At 40.9% G+C, this 16,375-nt stretch overlaps 1 protein-coding gene across 1 annotated transcript in view; it reads left to right on the forward strand.

Annotated features, from left to right (window-relative positions):
• The window catches only part of LOC143962327 (extracellular calcium-sensing receptor-like), a 60,162-nt gene extending 45,233 nt beyond the window's left edge, over positions 1–14,929 (forward strand). Inside the window, exons 3-6 of the mRNA XM_077471627.1 lie at positions 443–1,273; positions 7,332–7,544; positions 10,885–11,008; positions 13,329–14,929. Coding sequence (XP_077327753.1) covers positions 443–1,273; positions 7,332–7,544; positions 10,885–11,008; positions 13,329–14,227 — 2,067 coding nt within the window. The 3' untranslated portion in view covers positions 14,228–14,929. The remainder of the gene's footprint in view (positions 1–442; positions 1,274–7,331; positions 7,545–10,884; positions 11,009–13,328) is intronic.
• The last annotated feature ends 1,446 nt before the right edge of the window (positions 14,930–16,375 follow it).

Genomic DNA, 16,375 nt, shown 5'->3' on the forward strand with positions numbered 1-16,375 from the left:
CTCCATATTCTGCTTCCATTCCCTACTGGATGGGGGGGGGGGGGGTAGAGGATTGCCACCTCTGGGCAATAAGTTTCCTCGCCTGGAAGAGGCATCTCCAAATTGCTAAATAGGTGTCTTTAGGCCTCCCCTGACCCTCTATCCACCCCAGAACACACAGGGTGGGATCCATATCCACACGAACTTTAAACACCTGGACAATAATAAAGTAGAAAAAAATGTGTTGCCCAGAAATGGACTTTAAGATACAGTCTGAGGTGTATAGTTTGAAGATAGCACCTATTTCACTCATTTACTTTATATAGCCAAAAACACAAAGCTGTAGAATTAGCTGTTTTAGGATACAACAACATAGAAAGGGACCTCATGATTTAGCATGCTTATGTGCTGGTGTTTGAAACAATACCTACTTTTTTTTTCACTTGATAATTGTATTCCACAGATAAGCCACTTCTCAACTAGTTCCCTCCTGAGTGACAGAACACAGTTTACATCCTTCTTCAGGACTGTGCCAAGTGATGCATATCAATCTAAAGGCCTGGCCAAGTTGGTGTTAAATTTTGGCTGGACATGGGTCGGCTTGGTGGCTGTGGCTAACGACTATGGGCAACAAGGCATTCAGGTCATTAAACAAGAAATTCTCAAATATGGAGCCTGCATTGAGTTTACAGTATACATTCAGCTTAATCAACCCAATCACAACATTCCTCAAATAGTTCAGGTCATTAAAGGATCAACTGCCCAAGCTATAGTTGTTTTCTCCACTGACGTCAATTTCTTTTCACTACTGGATGAACTTTTGAAAGAAAACATAACAGAAAAAATATGGGTGGCCAGCGAAGCATGGTCAACATCATCACTGTTAACGTCAGAAAAATATTCAAAGCTTCTTGCTGGAACCATTGGTTTTGCCTTCTACAGTGGAAATATCCCTGGACTTAAAAAACACCTTGACCAGGTCAATCCCCCAGAACTTCCAGAATGGCCTTGGAATTGGATGTTTTGGGAAGAAAGTGTTGGTTGTACCTTCCTCAACTTTGAAAATGTTTCATTCCCTCATGAAAGACCCTCAAGAAACTGCACAGAGGAAGATAAAGTGGAAACTTTTCAGATGTATTTAAAAGGGATATCTAGCTTAAGAATTGTTTATAACCTTTACAGTGCTGTTTATGTGGTAGCCAAGGCTTTGCATGAACTAAGTGTTTGTAGGCCAGGAAATGGTCCTTTTGTTAACAGAAGCTGCTCAGATGTCTGGAATTTTAAACCATGGCAGGTAGAAAGCACAGTAATAATGATGTGTATGGATAATGACGACAATGATGATATAGCACAGGAGAATAATATATAAAAGGTTTAATGAAAAAAAAATGTGTATTTTAAACCCACCTACAATCTATATACTGTATTCATTTTCCAAGCACTGTGCACCATGTTGTGATTACATTAACAGACATCCTCCCTTTGAAAGCCACCAGACAGTACTGGCTGTTACTGCAGGGCCATCTTTAATATTGATTGGACCCCGGGTAAAAAATTTCTTGCCCCCCCCCCCATGCAATTTCACTCTCCACCTGCTCTGAGACATACAATAAATAGCAGCTAGACTTAAACCTTATCAGATCAGGCAGCAATTGCGATTGGTTGCCAGTGGTTACAGCATATCATTACTGCTTACTGACTGGTTGCTAGAGGTTACAGCACACACTCTAGCTCACTGATCAGTTGCTAGAGGTTACAGCAAATGATTTCTGCTTGTTAATTGGTTTCTAGAGATTACTGTTCAGTAATACTGCTCACTGATTGGTTGCTAGAGGTTACATCAAATGATTTCTGCTTGTTAATTGGTTGCTAGAGATTACTGTTCAGTAATACTGCTCACTGATTGGTTGCTAGAGGTTACAGTACACCATCTCCTCACTGCAGGGGAGCATGATATACATATGAATGCTGCCGTTATTTACATATCAATGCCACCGGTCACAGCTATTTACTTAGTAATACTGCTGCTATTTACATATGAATTCTGATTATTTACATGTAAACACAGGGTCTGCAGATGAGTCCTTTGTACACAACAATAGCGCAGAGCTGGACAGCATTAGTACCAGCACTTCACACTGAGATATGGGGACACAGCACAGGACTAAAACAAGTCAATTTAAACTGGGATAGTTGGCAAGTATGAAGCAGCTGCTTTTTGCCCCACAACAATGGCAGGGCCCTTAAAGATGGCCCTGTGTTACTGACAGCTTTGGCCATTACTGAACTTCTGGAACCAAAAAAAGCAATTCACCTTTATGTGATCAGCAATGGCATAGTTATCGCAGGCAGTTATCACAGGCAGTCATTGACAAAAGAAATCCTTTGCCTGCAGAAAACATTGCAGAGACCACTGCAGGCTATAGGTGGCTGTGTTCAACGTTTTAGAACTGTAATTATCAGAATTACAGTATTACCAGCATTAAAAAAAATATATAGATATCTATATATATATATATATCTATATATATATATATATTTTTTTAATTTTTGTATATTTGTTAGCCTACAATAAGAAAAACAGCAAGGAATTTTATCAAAACAAAGGCCAAATAAAAAAAGAAAAAGCTACAAAAACGCTACAGTCCACACACAATCAGCATGCTGATAATTATGGCTCGGTTTAATTTCGGTAATTTTCTCAGCATTGTTGTGGATTATTTTCTGCTTAATGTTTGTACCTTATTTTTTATATATCTATATTTTTACCTCTCTGTGCTGTATCCACTACGATACACTTATTTGGCTACAATTTACTATAGTCTTTAATGCTTGTAATATTTGCAGATTTTCAATACACGAGTTTAAACATAATCTGCCGAGTTTATGTGGTAAACATCTAGTGGTCCAGTATACAGCATAAAAGCGTTTCGGCTTACAAAGCCTTATCTAAAGCATATACTGTATGTGAGTAATGCTTTATAAGCTGAAACATGCTGGCTTTCTGCTATATACTGGACCAGTAGATTTTTAATAAATAAACTCTGGATTACGTATGGACTCCAGCATTGAGTTTTTTGAGTACCAAGTGGTTGGGGCTTGCAGGAGTCAAGCTGGGAGACTGACATGTGATGCATGATGATCAGGGCTTTTTTTCAGCTGGAACTTGGTGAAACTCAGTTCCACCACCTCTGGCTCAGGCCCTCTGCTCCCTGCTCACCACTATCATTTGTAAACACAGAAGTCCGGCCTCTGTGTTTACAAGTGACAGCTTGACTCTCAATGGCTCCCATAGATCTGATCTCCTGAATGGCTCCCAATGAGTACAGGATGGGGACAAGGGAGATGCAGGTGCTCGGGGTGCAATGAGGATGCCGACACCCCCAATGGATGATCTCCCTGCAAGAGAGAGAGGTGGAGTGTGTGGGGAGTTACTAGAGTCGGCTGAGTGCTTCAACTTAATACAGCAACAAAAGAAACGTGGAAGATGGTAGAGCTTTAAATGAAGGGGGGAGAATATGGGGGCAGTAGAGGAGGTTGCATGCTGAGGTCAGAGCTGAAGAGGGGTGAAAGTGAGATGGAGAATGCAGATGTAAGCAGCTGTGTAAGAAGGCTGAATCCTTCACTCTGTGCGTAGTGCACCCCTGAACTCTGCACTCTGTATGCAGCGCAACCTTGAACTCTGCACTCTGTGTTACCCACCAACTCTGCACGTAATGCACTCCTGGTACTTAATGCCCCTTTATGACCCTCCCACTGTTAATTAAATTTGACCACACCCACTATTTGATGCAATTTAGAGGAGGAGTGGCCTGTGGTTGCGTTCCTGCACCTGTTTTCTGAGAAAAAGCCCTGATGATGATAATAGTTAGGGGGTAGAGAAAAATGTTATACTTACCTCCCCTGTGCGGTTGGTTTTGCACAGAGTGGCCCAGGTCCTCCTCTTCTCAGGTCCCTCTTCTGTGCTCCTGGCCCCTCACTCCTTTTGAGTGCCCCCACAGCAAGCAGCTTGTTATGGGGGCACACAAGACAAGCTGCAGCTCCCTCTGTCTCTCTCTGGGTTGGTTAACTGACTTTGACAGCAGCGGGAGCCAATGGCGATGCTGCTGTGTCTCAGCCAATCAGGAGTCCCAGATAGCTGAGACACTTGTGGACATCGATGGATCTGGAGGGACCTTGGGTAAGTATTAGGGGGGCTGCTGCACACAGGAGGCTTTTTGTCTTAATGCATAGAATGCATTAAGATAAAAAAAAAAAAAAAACTTCAGAATTTAGAACTACTTTAAATATATAAAAATATATAAAAATGATTTAGGTATACATATTTATGTAGAATTATTGCTGAGTTAACCCAATCATGCTTATACCTATACATTTGGCCTAGGCATATATGTATCAATGCTCTCTGATCATTCATTATCCCCATTGAAAACTGTCTTAAAAATCTCAGATTTCTAATGCCGCATACACACGACCGGACTTTTAGATGGACTAGGTCCGACAGTCTTCCCGACGGACTTTCGGCGGAGTTCCGACGGACTTCCCGAATGAACAGACTTGGCCACACACAATCACACCAAAGTCCGACGGATTTGAACGTGATGACGTACGACCGAACTAGAATAAGGAAGTTCATAGTCAGTAGCCAATAGCTGCCCTAGCGTCGGTATTCGTCCTTTGGACTAGCATACAGACGAATAGATTTCTCCATAGGAACTGGGTCCGGCGGAGTTCCGGCAGAAAAATTTGAAACATGTTCTATTTCTAAAGTCTGTCAGATTTTTGGACAGCAAAGGTCCGATGGAGCCCACACACGATCGAATTGTCTGACGGATTTGTTCCATCTGACTTTTGCTGTCGAAAAGTTTGGTCGTGTGTACGCGGCATAAGAGTTCTTTTAGCTTTATTAATTATACAGCAATGAGAAACACTTAGATTTATAAACCCAAGAATAGCACAGTGATGATTGGCTACATATTTTTTGTAAAGAAAAACACTTCACGGTAAGGAATTTCTTTGTAAACTTATGGCCTTTGACAAAATGTAATGGGTCAAGATTTGACAAATTATAAGTGACTGCATCACTTGAAGTGTATATACAGTATTCTTACAATGAGCTTCACAGTGATTGTAAAACTTGATTTTTTTTTTAACCACTTCAGCCCCAGAAGGTCCCCCCCCCCCCCTCCACCTTCAAGACCAGGCCATTTTTTTTGCGATACGGCACTGTTACTTTAACTGACAATTGCGCGGTTGTGCAACGCTGTAAGCCCAATATAATTGATGTCCTTTTTTTTCCCCACAAATAGAGCTTTCTTTTGGTGGTACTTGATCACCTTTGCAGATTTTTTGCGCTATAAACAAAAAAAGCCCAACAATTTTTAAGAAAAAACACAATTTTTTACTTTCTGCTATGAAACACATCCAATAAAATATTTAAAAAAATCGAATTTCTTCTTCAATTTAGGCCAATATGTATTCTGCTGCATATTTTTGATAAGTGTATATATATATATATTTTTTTTTATATATAGTTTTTATTGAAATTTAACAAATACAATATAGTATCATTGAATACAGTTAGTAACAGTTACTATAAGACAACAATCGACATCGTACATTTCTTGGCAAATGACAATCTTGTTGAGATAGACTAATATACATTGTTAAGGATAGTATCGTTGGCATAAACCCACTGATCAACACGTCGTGTGACCCTATCTAGCCTCCTCCAACGCCCCATCTGGGAACACGCTGCGCCGGAGGGGTTAATAAGCGTATATTGATCGATTTGTGCAAAAGTTATATGGGATACTTTTATGGAAGATTTATTTATTTTAGTTTTTTTTATTAGTAATGGTGGCGATCAGCGACTTATAGCAGGTCTGTGACATTGCGGAGGACAAATTAGACACTAAGTTACACTTCTGACACTTTTTTGGGGACCAATGACACCAATACAGTGATCAGTGCTAAATAATATGCCCTGCCACTGTACTAATGACAATGTCAGGGAAGGGGTTAACATCAGGGGCGATCAAAGGGTTAAATGTGTCCCTAGGGAGTGCTTGCTAACTGTGGGGGATGTGCTTAGCAGAAACACAGGATCTCTGTCTTCTCCTGCCACAGAACGGTGATCTGTCTTTGTTTGATAGGCAGATCACCTTTCTGCCTGCCTTGGGAATAATCTGCGTGTCCTGGTGGATATCGGGCCCATTAGACCCGCTGATTGGCTACTGCTGTGTCCAATTACGGCTGGATCTGGTCGCTGCTGGTGGCACACGCGTGCTCCAGACCAAGAAGGGCAAATCAATTACATCCGGATAATTTAGTTTTTCGTATTTTCTATTATGATTACATTATTAACTATTATTATAGTTTTTTTATATTATTGTTATTCTAAACGATTAAATTATAGGTAAAATAGCTGAAGTCGGTAATGTTACTATTCAGGTCTCTGCGCAATAGCAGCTAATTTGGAATGCCGATCATAATGATTGATCCGATAAACTAAAAAAAAAATTAAACGAAACTAAACACATTTTTCAGTAATGTCTAAGGCCACTTTCACACTGAGTCGCTTTACAGGCGTTTTAGCGCTAACAAATAGCGCCTGTAAAGCACCTCTCCTGTCACTCCTGTGTGAAAGCCGGAGGGATTTCACACTGGTGCGGTGCGCTTGCAGAACGCTAGAAAAATTCCTGCATGCAGCATCTGTGGGATGGTGGAAGAGTGGCGTATACACTGCTCCTTCACCGCCCCCGCCCATTGAAATGTGTGGGCAGCACTGCCGAAGTGCCTGCAAAGCCCTTCGGCAGCGTTGCTAGACGGGCATCGTAAACCCCTTCTTCAGCCATAGGAACGGGGGTTAAAAGCATGTCGCTATTGCCCCGAAAAGCACCGCTTACATGACGATAAAGCGCCACTAAAACTAGCGGTGCTTTACTGCCTATGCTCTCACCACCCCAGTGTGAAAGTAGCTTATGGTAAAGCTCTGCTGACTTCCATCATCCAATCATGTGCATGCAAAATGTTTTTCTTTTTTTGTTTTGTTTTTCTTGCAAACGATTGGGTATTCTCTGCAAAGTGAAATTTCACCACATCCACCAAGCCCTGGGGAAAATTCCCTTGCAAAGTTCAATTTCCTTTGTAAAGTGAACAGCCTCTTTGCCTTTAGTAAATCAACCCTTGGAGGGAGAGGGCCACTCTCACCATTAATGACATTGTAAATTTTTGATCCATGGGTTCAAAACCCTCTCTAAAGTGAATTGTCTGTCTTTTGTAATGCATCTTCTCTTTGATGAATCATAATCCATGATACATTTTCTTTGGAACTTACTGTATTTTCACAGATCCTACATTATATGAAGAACGTTCGAGTAAAATTAAGCAGTGGGCAAGAAATGTTTTTTAATGCCAATGGAGACCCTTCTCCCATGTATGATATTGTTAACTGGCGGTTGACCTCTGCAGGGTCAATAAACCACATTTTGGTTGGACAATATGACACGACAGCACTAAGAATTAATACAAGCACTCTGAAATGGACAAGAGATAGTCAAAAGGTATGAGAATGTGAGAAGTTTTAGATTGATGTGGTCATGCTTCTAGCACCCTCTGTAGCTTTTATTTTTTTTACTCCCATTAGGAATATTTCCCCTCACTTCTTGTTTAGTTACAAGAACAGGAGGTGTGGGGATGTCTCAATGGAAAGCTATAAAAAAAAGTTTTTTTCCTTAAATGAAAAAGAATTGGAAACTTTGGAAATAGTAACTGACATACTGTACTCAGGGTTGCTTATAAGGCAGTACAGCCAGTCCTCCTGTACTGGGCCCGGGCCCCATCAGTTCAAAAGGGGGGCCCAGTCACCTGCTGAGCAGGAGGGCCAGCAGTACTGTCTTATTGCAGACACCGATCCTCTTCTCTCTCCCTCTGTAGCGCTACCAGGTTCTCCTCCTCTTTGTCCCTTTGGCTGCACTGCAGGGGGATTGGTCCAGGCACATGTGTCCCTTCAATCTGCTGTCTGGGCCCCCCACACGCCCCTTTGCCCCACAACGCTGCCGGCTTCCCCCTCCCCTCTCCCACCGGCAGATGCTATGGGCATACAGGAGGATGTTTCAGAATAGAAAGCGGGGGAATGGGCTGGTAAATATGTCATTTACTGGCCCCTTCCTTTCCAGAATGAACACAGTGAGCAACCAGTACCAGTCACACCTGTGTCCATTCATCACTGGAGCAATGAAGTCCATTCATCACTGAAGCACCACTGTCCATTCATCACTGAAGCATCACTGAACTAAACTGTGTTTACTATGTTTCAGTTTGTGAATGAGTAGGAAGCCACAGAGCACTTCCTATTCACTCATCTGTGCAGTTGAGGCTGCAGAGAAAGGGACTGATAAATAAAAATCCTCAGTCACTTTCGACTGAGGGGGCCTTGTCAGGTAGGCTGTATGGGGCCCCCACGATTTCTAACAGCAGCCCGGACTGTACTGATTACGTTAAAATCTCCCCATTGGGGAAAAAGATGGAGGTTCTAACCTTTTCTCGCTTTTTTGTTAAAGCTGGAAAAAAAAATTTAGATGAAGTTCCCGTTTTAAAAAAATAAAATAAAAAAGATGTTATTTTATGTATGCCATTCTTGGTAGCTTGTACACCAATCGTTTTCCACCGCATTCATAAATTATCAAACAGCTAATAGACATACTGGAAAAATGTTCAACAGAAAACGTGTTGCATTCCTAATAAAAATGATAAAGCACAACTAATAAACCTCAGTGATATGCATAAGTTATAACATCTGCTCCAGGTTGGTCAATGCATAGCCAACCTATAAGCATATCTAGCCTTGACATTGATATGGTTACCTGTAGTCGGCACTTTGTCAAGGAGTCTCCTGATGATCTGATGACTGGTGGGGTAAAGATCAAGAAGCGGGAGAGGTGGAGAAGGCAAATATCCACAGAATAGATGAAGCAGGGAGATCCTTTCACTGCTGGTTCTCAGGTACAGCTTCCTCTCCAGCAAGGAGAACAGTGAACAGCACAGTAGTGCTATTAGCAAATCACTTCAGATCTTGGGACACTAGCAGCCAGAGGCACCAATGTATTACATACCCATACCCTACTGACATATATCTATGGAGCTACAGAACAGACGGGCCTAAGCACAGGGACTGCAATGTTATTTTTCAGGAAGATTTTAGGGTAAGGGATACATTTTTCAGGGTACTGATTAGGCATAATTAACTATTCTAGATGTTTTATATATAATAGTAGATAACAGTAGGTCCTCACTTTTTTAATTCAGGTCCACTTTAAATGGAGGGTGCTGTCAGGTCACCTGAGACCAGGTGACAAATGCACTCCGTAGGAGTCGGAAGTGCACCGCTAGGTAGTGGACTGACTGCTGCGGATTGTACCCAGGGAGATTCAGGACACAGGTCTACAGGATCACTAACACAGATCCCAATGGGAGCTGGAGCATAGATTCCCCAGGGCGCGGAGTCTAAGAGCCAGCGGGTGTTTACCAGAGCCTCCAGTGATGAGGATGGACTTCGCTGCAGTCTGGCTCCAGGTCGTGGCCCCTAGGGTCTCACAGCTCATGCTCACAGTAGACTACAGGAGAAGGAAGCAGCAGGCTGGAACGACAAGGATGGTAAGGGGATACAGCAGAGGTCAGGGCAACTAGCAGACAGGAACAACAGAGTACACGCCAAAGGTTCAGGGTCACAGGCAGACAGGGATGGTCAGGGACATGCAAAAGGTCAAGGTCACAAGCAGACAGGAATCGTTGAAAACACGCCAAGGTCAGTAACAGAGTCAAACATAGAGCACACGGCAAGCAGGAACCAGGAAGCCAAACACACAATGAATACACAATGGTTGATTAGCACTGTTGGCTTGCAGTGCACAGGTTAATATAGGGTTCCCTGATAGGGCCTGGGGTGGAGCCATGCTTAGAGGAGAGGTTATAAAAACCACCAGGTGGAAGTGGCTGGGCTCTTAGTCTGAACACATGAGGGGAGGTAAGCAACCAGAGGAAGATCACTGCATAACCATGACAGGTGCATTACAAGTAAGGATGAGCTGGGTTCAGTTCAACCATAGAACTAAGTTTAGCAGAACTCGAAGGAGGCTGGCCCAATCAGCACTGGATGAGACATTCCCCACACACAGAGGGGTGGGAATGCTCATGGCATCATTGACATAATACGGGCACATGGCCATATTGGGTCAGTGTATTTGGCCCAATATGGCCATTTGGCAAAATACAAGCTTTGCTACCTGTTTACGCACGCTCAACTTTTTGGCAGGGAATGCCCAATCCACAGATGATTGGAGGGGAGCAGAGAAGCAATCATGTTACAGCTTCCAATGGGTTTTAGCAAACTGGATTCAGACTGAACACAGCTCATCCCTATTTACAAAAAATTTTGCTGCATCACATGGGTCTTTAATATTTTTTCTCATACAATGTACACACATTTTTTCTAATTGAATTAAATTGTACAAACGGGTGAATCCCGGGAGTAAGTTGTGTGAATACATTTATAAATCGATCCCTATGGTGATCCTTATGGTGGTGTTCCCTATGGTGATCCTTATGGTGGTGTTCCCTATGGTAATCCTTATGGTGGTGTTTCCCTATGGTGATCCTTATGGTGGTGTTACCTATGGTGATCCTTATGGTGGTGTTCCCTATGGTAATCCTTATGGTGGTGTTTCCCTATGGTGATCCTTATGGTGGTGTTTTCAATCAATAGAAAATAGCTAAATTTTATCAGAAAAAGAGTAGACAGCTATTTGATCGTATCTAAAAAAAAAAAAATGTGACTGTGTGCATAGTTATATATTTATCTGTAAATGTATTTGTTTATAATGTGAAGAATTTATTGTTTCATAGATTCCCACATCTGTCTGTAGTGAGAGTTGTCCGCCAGGCTTCAGAAAAGCAGCAATCATGGGAAAACCCCATTGTTGCTTCCAGTGCATTCTCTGCCCAATGGGAGAGATCACCAATCAAAGTGGTGAGCATACTGTAGTTAATTAATTAACTAATATATTTTATTTACTACATGCACACCTAATATTTATAATATACAAGATTTATATGACACCAACAGTATGTTCAGTGCTTTACAAAATAAAGAGAGAAAATACAGTTACAATACAATTCAATACAAGAGGATTAGGAGATCCCTGCCCATAACAGCATACTGTACAATCTAAAAATTACTTTTTTTTATATATTATTAAGTAAACAAGAAATATTGTATTCAAGACAGTATATTGAATCAACCAGGAGGTGATCCCCTTAAAGAAATCTTAGCATTTGATAATGCCCTATGTTCTTTGGCCCTGCTGAGAGGAATAGGTGTTCTGTATTCCTAAAATGGTAGGATCTCCTACTAAAAACAAAGGGAAAAAAAGTTGCTAAAAGAAAACAAAATCCGAGTGGCTAGCTGCAATATACAGTATATAAAATGTTTATTAATTAGTTGATAAGTGAATTTTATTTGGATAGTGTAATTACTATTCTTAAGATTCAGAATGATCCTCTTCTTATATATATATATATATATATATATATATATATATATATATATATATATATATATATATATATATATATATGTATGTATGCAAAGTATACTATATTACCAAAAGTTCAAAAGTGACATAGTTAGTCAAATTGAAAAAAGACACAAGTCCATCCAGTTGCACCATAAAAAAAAAAAATAATATAAAAAAAAAAAAAATTATATATATATATATATATATATATATATATATATATATATGAGATATATGTGATCCCCCCAGAGGCAATCGGATTTCCCCCGGATCAACTTTACCTATAAATGTCAGTACCCAGTTATATTATGTACATGTACAAAAAAGTATCCAGGCCTTTCTTAAAGTAATCTAGTGAGCTGGCCAGAACCACCTCTGGCGGGAGTCTACTTCACAATTTCACAGCTCTCATGAACTTTAATGGCATCCCAATCTTAGTCCGTAGGGTTCAATATTGAGTTAGCGCACCCTCTGCCGTTATAGTAGCTTTAACTGTTCCGGGAAGGCTGTCCCCAAGGTTTAGGAGTGTCTATGGGAATGTTTGACCATTCTTCCAGAAGCGCATTTGTGAAGTCAGGCACTGATGTGGAAGGCCTGGCTCGCAGTCTCTGCTCTAATTCATCCCAAAGGGGTTTTATCGGGTTGAGGTCAGGACTTTCTACAGGCCACTCAAGTTCCTGCACCCCAAAGTCGCTCATCCACACTATATTTTTCAAAAGTATTGGGCCATCCCTTCAAATCATTTGCTGGAGGGGGATTATGGTGCGGGGTTGTTTACTTAGGGGTTGGGCTTGGCCCCTTAGTTCCAGTGAAAGAAACTCATAAAGAGTCAGCATAACAAGACATTTTGGACAATTTTATGCTCTCAATTCTGTGGGAACAATTTGGGGATGACCCCTTCCTGTTCCAACATGACTGCACACCTGTGTACAAACCAAGACCCATAAAGACATGTATGAGTGAGTTTGGGGTGGAGGAACTTGACTGGTCTGCACAAATGCGCTTCTGGAAGAATGGTCAGACATTCCCATAGACACACTCCTAAACCTTGTGGACGGCCTTCCCAGAAGAGTTGAAGCTGTTATAGCTGCAAAGGGTGGGACAAATCAATATTGAACCCTGCGGACTAAGATTGGGATGCCATTAAAGTTCATGTGCGTGTAAATGTAAGTGTCCCAAGACTTTTGGCAATTTAGTGGATATATAGAAGATGTATATAAATATCTATCTGTCTATCTATCTATCTATCTATCTATCTATCTATCTATCTCTCTCTCTCTCTCTCTCTCTCTCTCTCTCTCTCTCTCTCTATATATATATATATATATATATATATATATATATATATATATATATATATATATATACTGTATATGTACATACTTTTGCATACTGTAAGCGAGTTTTTTCATGAAATTAGGGATTCTTAGTTTGCATATTTTACAAATACATTTTCAAGCTGGCCAAATGCCTTAAAGTGAACTCTTGTTCACTTTGCAAAATACTATACTTGCTTGTAGTATAGGAGACAACATACAGTATAACGGCAATATGGGGTGACCTAACACAGTTTGGGGAGAGTGACCCAGTCTGCTCAATACAAGTAGCTTACATACCGTATATAACATGTGAGGTACTAGATGGGATTGGCCACATATTCACACTAAAAATGCTGGCCATAGATGGTTAGTTTATTAGAAAAAAAAAACAGATTCCTCCATCCACACAAATGGGACAATGTATTCCAATACTTATATTTGATATCTCTTTCAGATTTTGTTGAGTGTTTCAAATGTCCATGGGATCAGTGGCCAAGTCAACAGAAAGACAGATGTATACCAAAGCTCACTGAGTACCTCTCTTATGATGAGACTTTGGGAGTCATTTTATTGTCCACAGGCATTACCTCCTCCATGATCCCTGTAGCTATTCTTGGAATATTGGTTCATCACAAAACAACTCCCATAGTCCGAGCCAACAATTACACTGTTAGTTGCCTTCTCCTGATCTCCATGTCACTCTGCTTTCTTTCTTCACTGGCCTTTATCGGTTACCCCACCTGGGAAAAATGTCTCCTACGTCAAGTGACCTTTGGATTGGTTTTTGCTTTTTGTGTGTCGTGTATCCTGGCCAAAACTCTCATGGTCATGACTGCCTTTAAGGCCACAAAGCCTAACAGTGATATAAAGAAGTGGGCCACCCCTGCATTTTCCTACACAGTGATTGGCTTGGGAACCTTTTTTCAGTTAATAATATGTGCTGTTTGGCTATCTCTGTCACCTCCATTCCCAGTTTATAATCCAAATATCAAAGCTGAAGTTCTCATTGCTGAATGTGATGAAGGATCACTCACTGCCTTTTGGTGCACTATTGGGTATTTAAGTCTACTTGCTCTGGCCAGCTTTGTGGTTGCCTTCTTGGCTAGACAACTCCCAGCAAGCTTCAATGAAGTCAAATTTATAACCTTCAGTATGCTTGCCTTCCTCAGTGTCTGGATCTCTTATATCCCAGCATCGCTCAGTACCAGTGGCAAATATACCGTGGCCATGGAGATCTTTGCCATCCTGTCCTCCAGTTGGTCCATGCTCTGCTTTATGTTTGTCCCAAAGTGTTACATCATTTTGTTCCATCCAAGCATGAACTCACGAAAACATCTCTTAGGAAAAAACTAACAACAGTCAAATGATATGATTGCCAAATTATTTCTATTGGTTGTTGGTGAATGCGTTGTGTTTTTCTGATACCCTGAAAAAAAAAATCCTCTATGTGTGCAATTCTTTTTAAAATTCTCTTTTTTTATACTATATTACTGTTTTTTTATTTTGCCAGATGGGTATGCAGATGGATTGACATGAACAACAGATTAAAATGTATATCTTAGCCCTTGTACACACGGTTGGACATTCCGATGGACAATGTCCGATAGGACCGTGTTGTCGGATAATCCGACTGTGTGTGGGCTCCATCGGACTGTTTCCGTCGGAGTATCCGACGGACCAAGTTTTCCAGCTGGGCTATAAAATTTTCCGACAACATGATCCGGTAGGACTTTGTCTGATCATGTGTAGAGAATTCCGATCAGACAAAGTGCCATGCATGCTCAGATCAAATTCCTAGACCAAAGCTATTGGCTACTAGCCTGAACGTAGTCCCGTCCTTACGAAATAACGCCATCACGTTAAGTACGACCGGATTTTCTGACAACTTTGTCCAACCGTGTGTATGCAACAGTTTCGGACAAAACCCGTCAGACAAAATCCGACGGATTTGGTTGTCGGAATGTCCGACCGTGTGTACAAGGGCTTAGACACACACACATTACAGTACAGTTGCCCAATCAGCTGAAGAATTTTCAACAAATATGGAATGCAATAAGGGTCTAAATAATTATATATTTATACCAACAGCATTTGGCTGCATTGCTCAATGCAGCCCTGACCCAAGAACAAAGTAATTTGCCTTTTGTCCTTTTGCTGCAGTTCATAGCAATGTGCTGGCCAGCTTCGTATGTTTAAAAAATTCACAAAATATCAGTGTTAAAATTAATTTATTGTCAGATAAATAAATAAAAAATCTGCAATGTGGTTTGTGCATGATTAATGCTATCTATCTATCTATCTATCTATCTATCTATCTATCTATCTATCTATCTATCTATCTATCTATCTATCTATCTATCTATCTATCTATCTATCTATCTATCTATCTATCTACTGTATCTATCTATCTATCTATCTATCTATCTATCTATCTATCTATCTATCTATCTATCTGCCTACAGTGCATCTGAAAAGTATTCACTTTTTCCACATTTTGTTATGTTACGGTCTTATTCCAAAATGGATTAAATTCATTATTTTCCTCAAAATTCTACAAACAATACCCCATAATGAAAATGTAAAAGTGTGTTTGAAATCTTTGCAAATGTATTAAAAATAAAAAAAGGAAAAAATCCCATGTACATAAGTATTCACAGTCTTTGCCATGTCACTCAAAATTGAGCTGATGTGCCTCCTGTTTCCACTGATCATCCATGAGATGTTTCTACAACTTCATTGGAGTCCACCTGTGGTAAATTCAGTGTATTGGACATCATTTGGAAAGGCACACACCTGTCTATATAAGGTTCCACAGTTAACAGTGTGTGTCAGAGCAAAAACCAAGCCATAAAGTCGGAGGAATTGTCTGTAGACCTGTAGATCTCTGAGACAGGATTATATTGAGGGAAAGTTCTGGAGAAGGGTTCAGAAAAAAATCTTCAGAGTTGAAGGTCCCAATGAGCACAGTGGCCTCCGTTGTCCGTAAATGGAAGAAGTTTAGAACCACCAGGACTCCTCCTAGAGCAGGCTGCCTGGCCAAACTGAGCGATCGGGGGAGAAGGGCCTTAGTCAGTGAGGTGACCAAGAACTGGATGGTCACTCTGAGAGAGCTCCAGCATTTCCCTGTGGAGAGAAGAGAATCTTCCAGAAGAACAACCTTTTCTGCAGCACTCCACCAATCAGACCTGTATGGTAGAGTGTCTATAGTATGCCTGTAAAGTGGCGTATTTTTCCCGTGTTTAGAACAGCCCGAGAGCAAAATTACATTTATAAAGGAAAAAAAGTGATTTAAAAATTCTCACGGCTATAACGAATTGTCGGCCCCGGCAATACACATAAAAGTCATTGACAAAAACTGCATGGGATTCCCCCACAGTCCATTACCAGGCCCTTTGGGTCTGGTATGAATATTAAGGGGAACTCCAAACCAAATTTAAAAAAAAAATTGTGTGGGGGTCCCCCCCAATTCCATGCCAGGCCCTTCAGGTCTGGTATGGATAT

This window comes from Lithobates pipiens, unplaced genomic scaffold, assembly GCF_037356315.1.
Source record: "Lithobates pipiens isolate NorthernLeopardFrog02 unplaced genomic scaffold, aLitPip1_a1.2 Scaffold_8, whole genome shotgun sequence".
Lineage (NCBI taxonomy): Eukaryota > Metazoa > Chordata > Amphibia > Anura > Ranidae > Lithobates > Lithobates pipiens.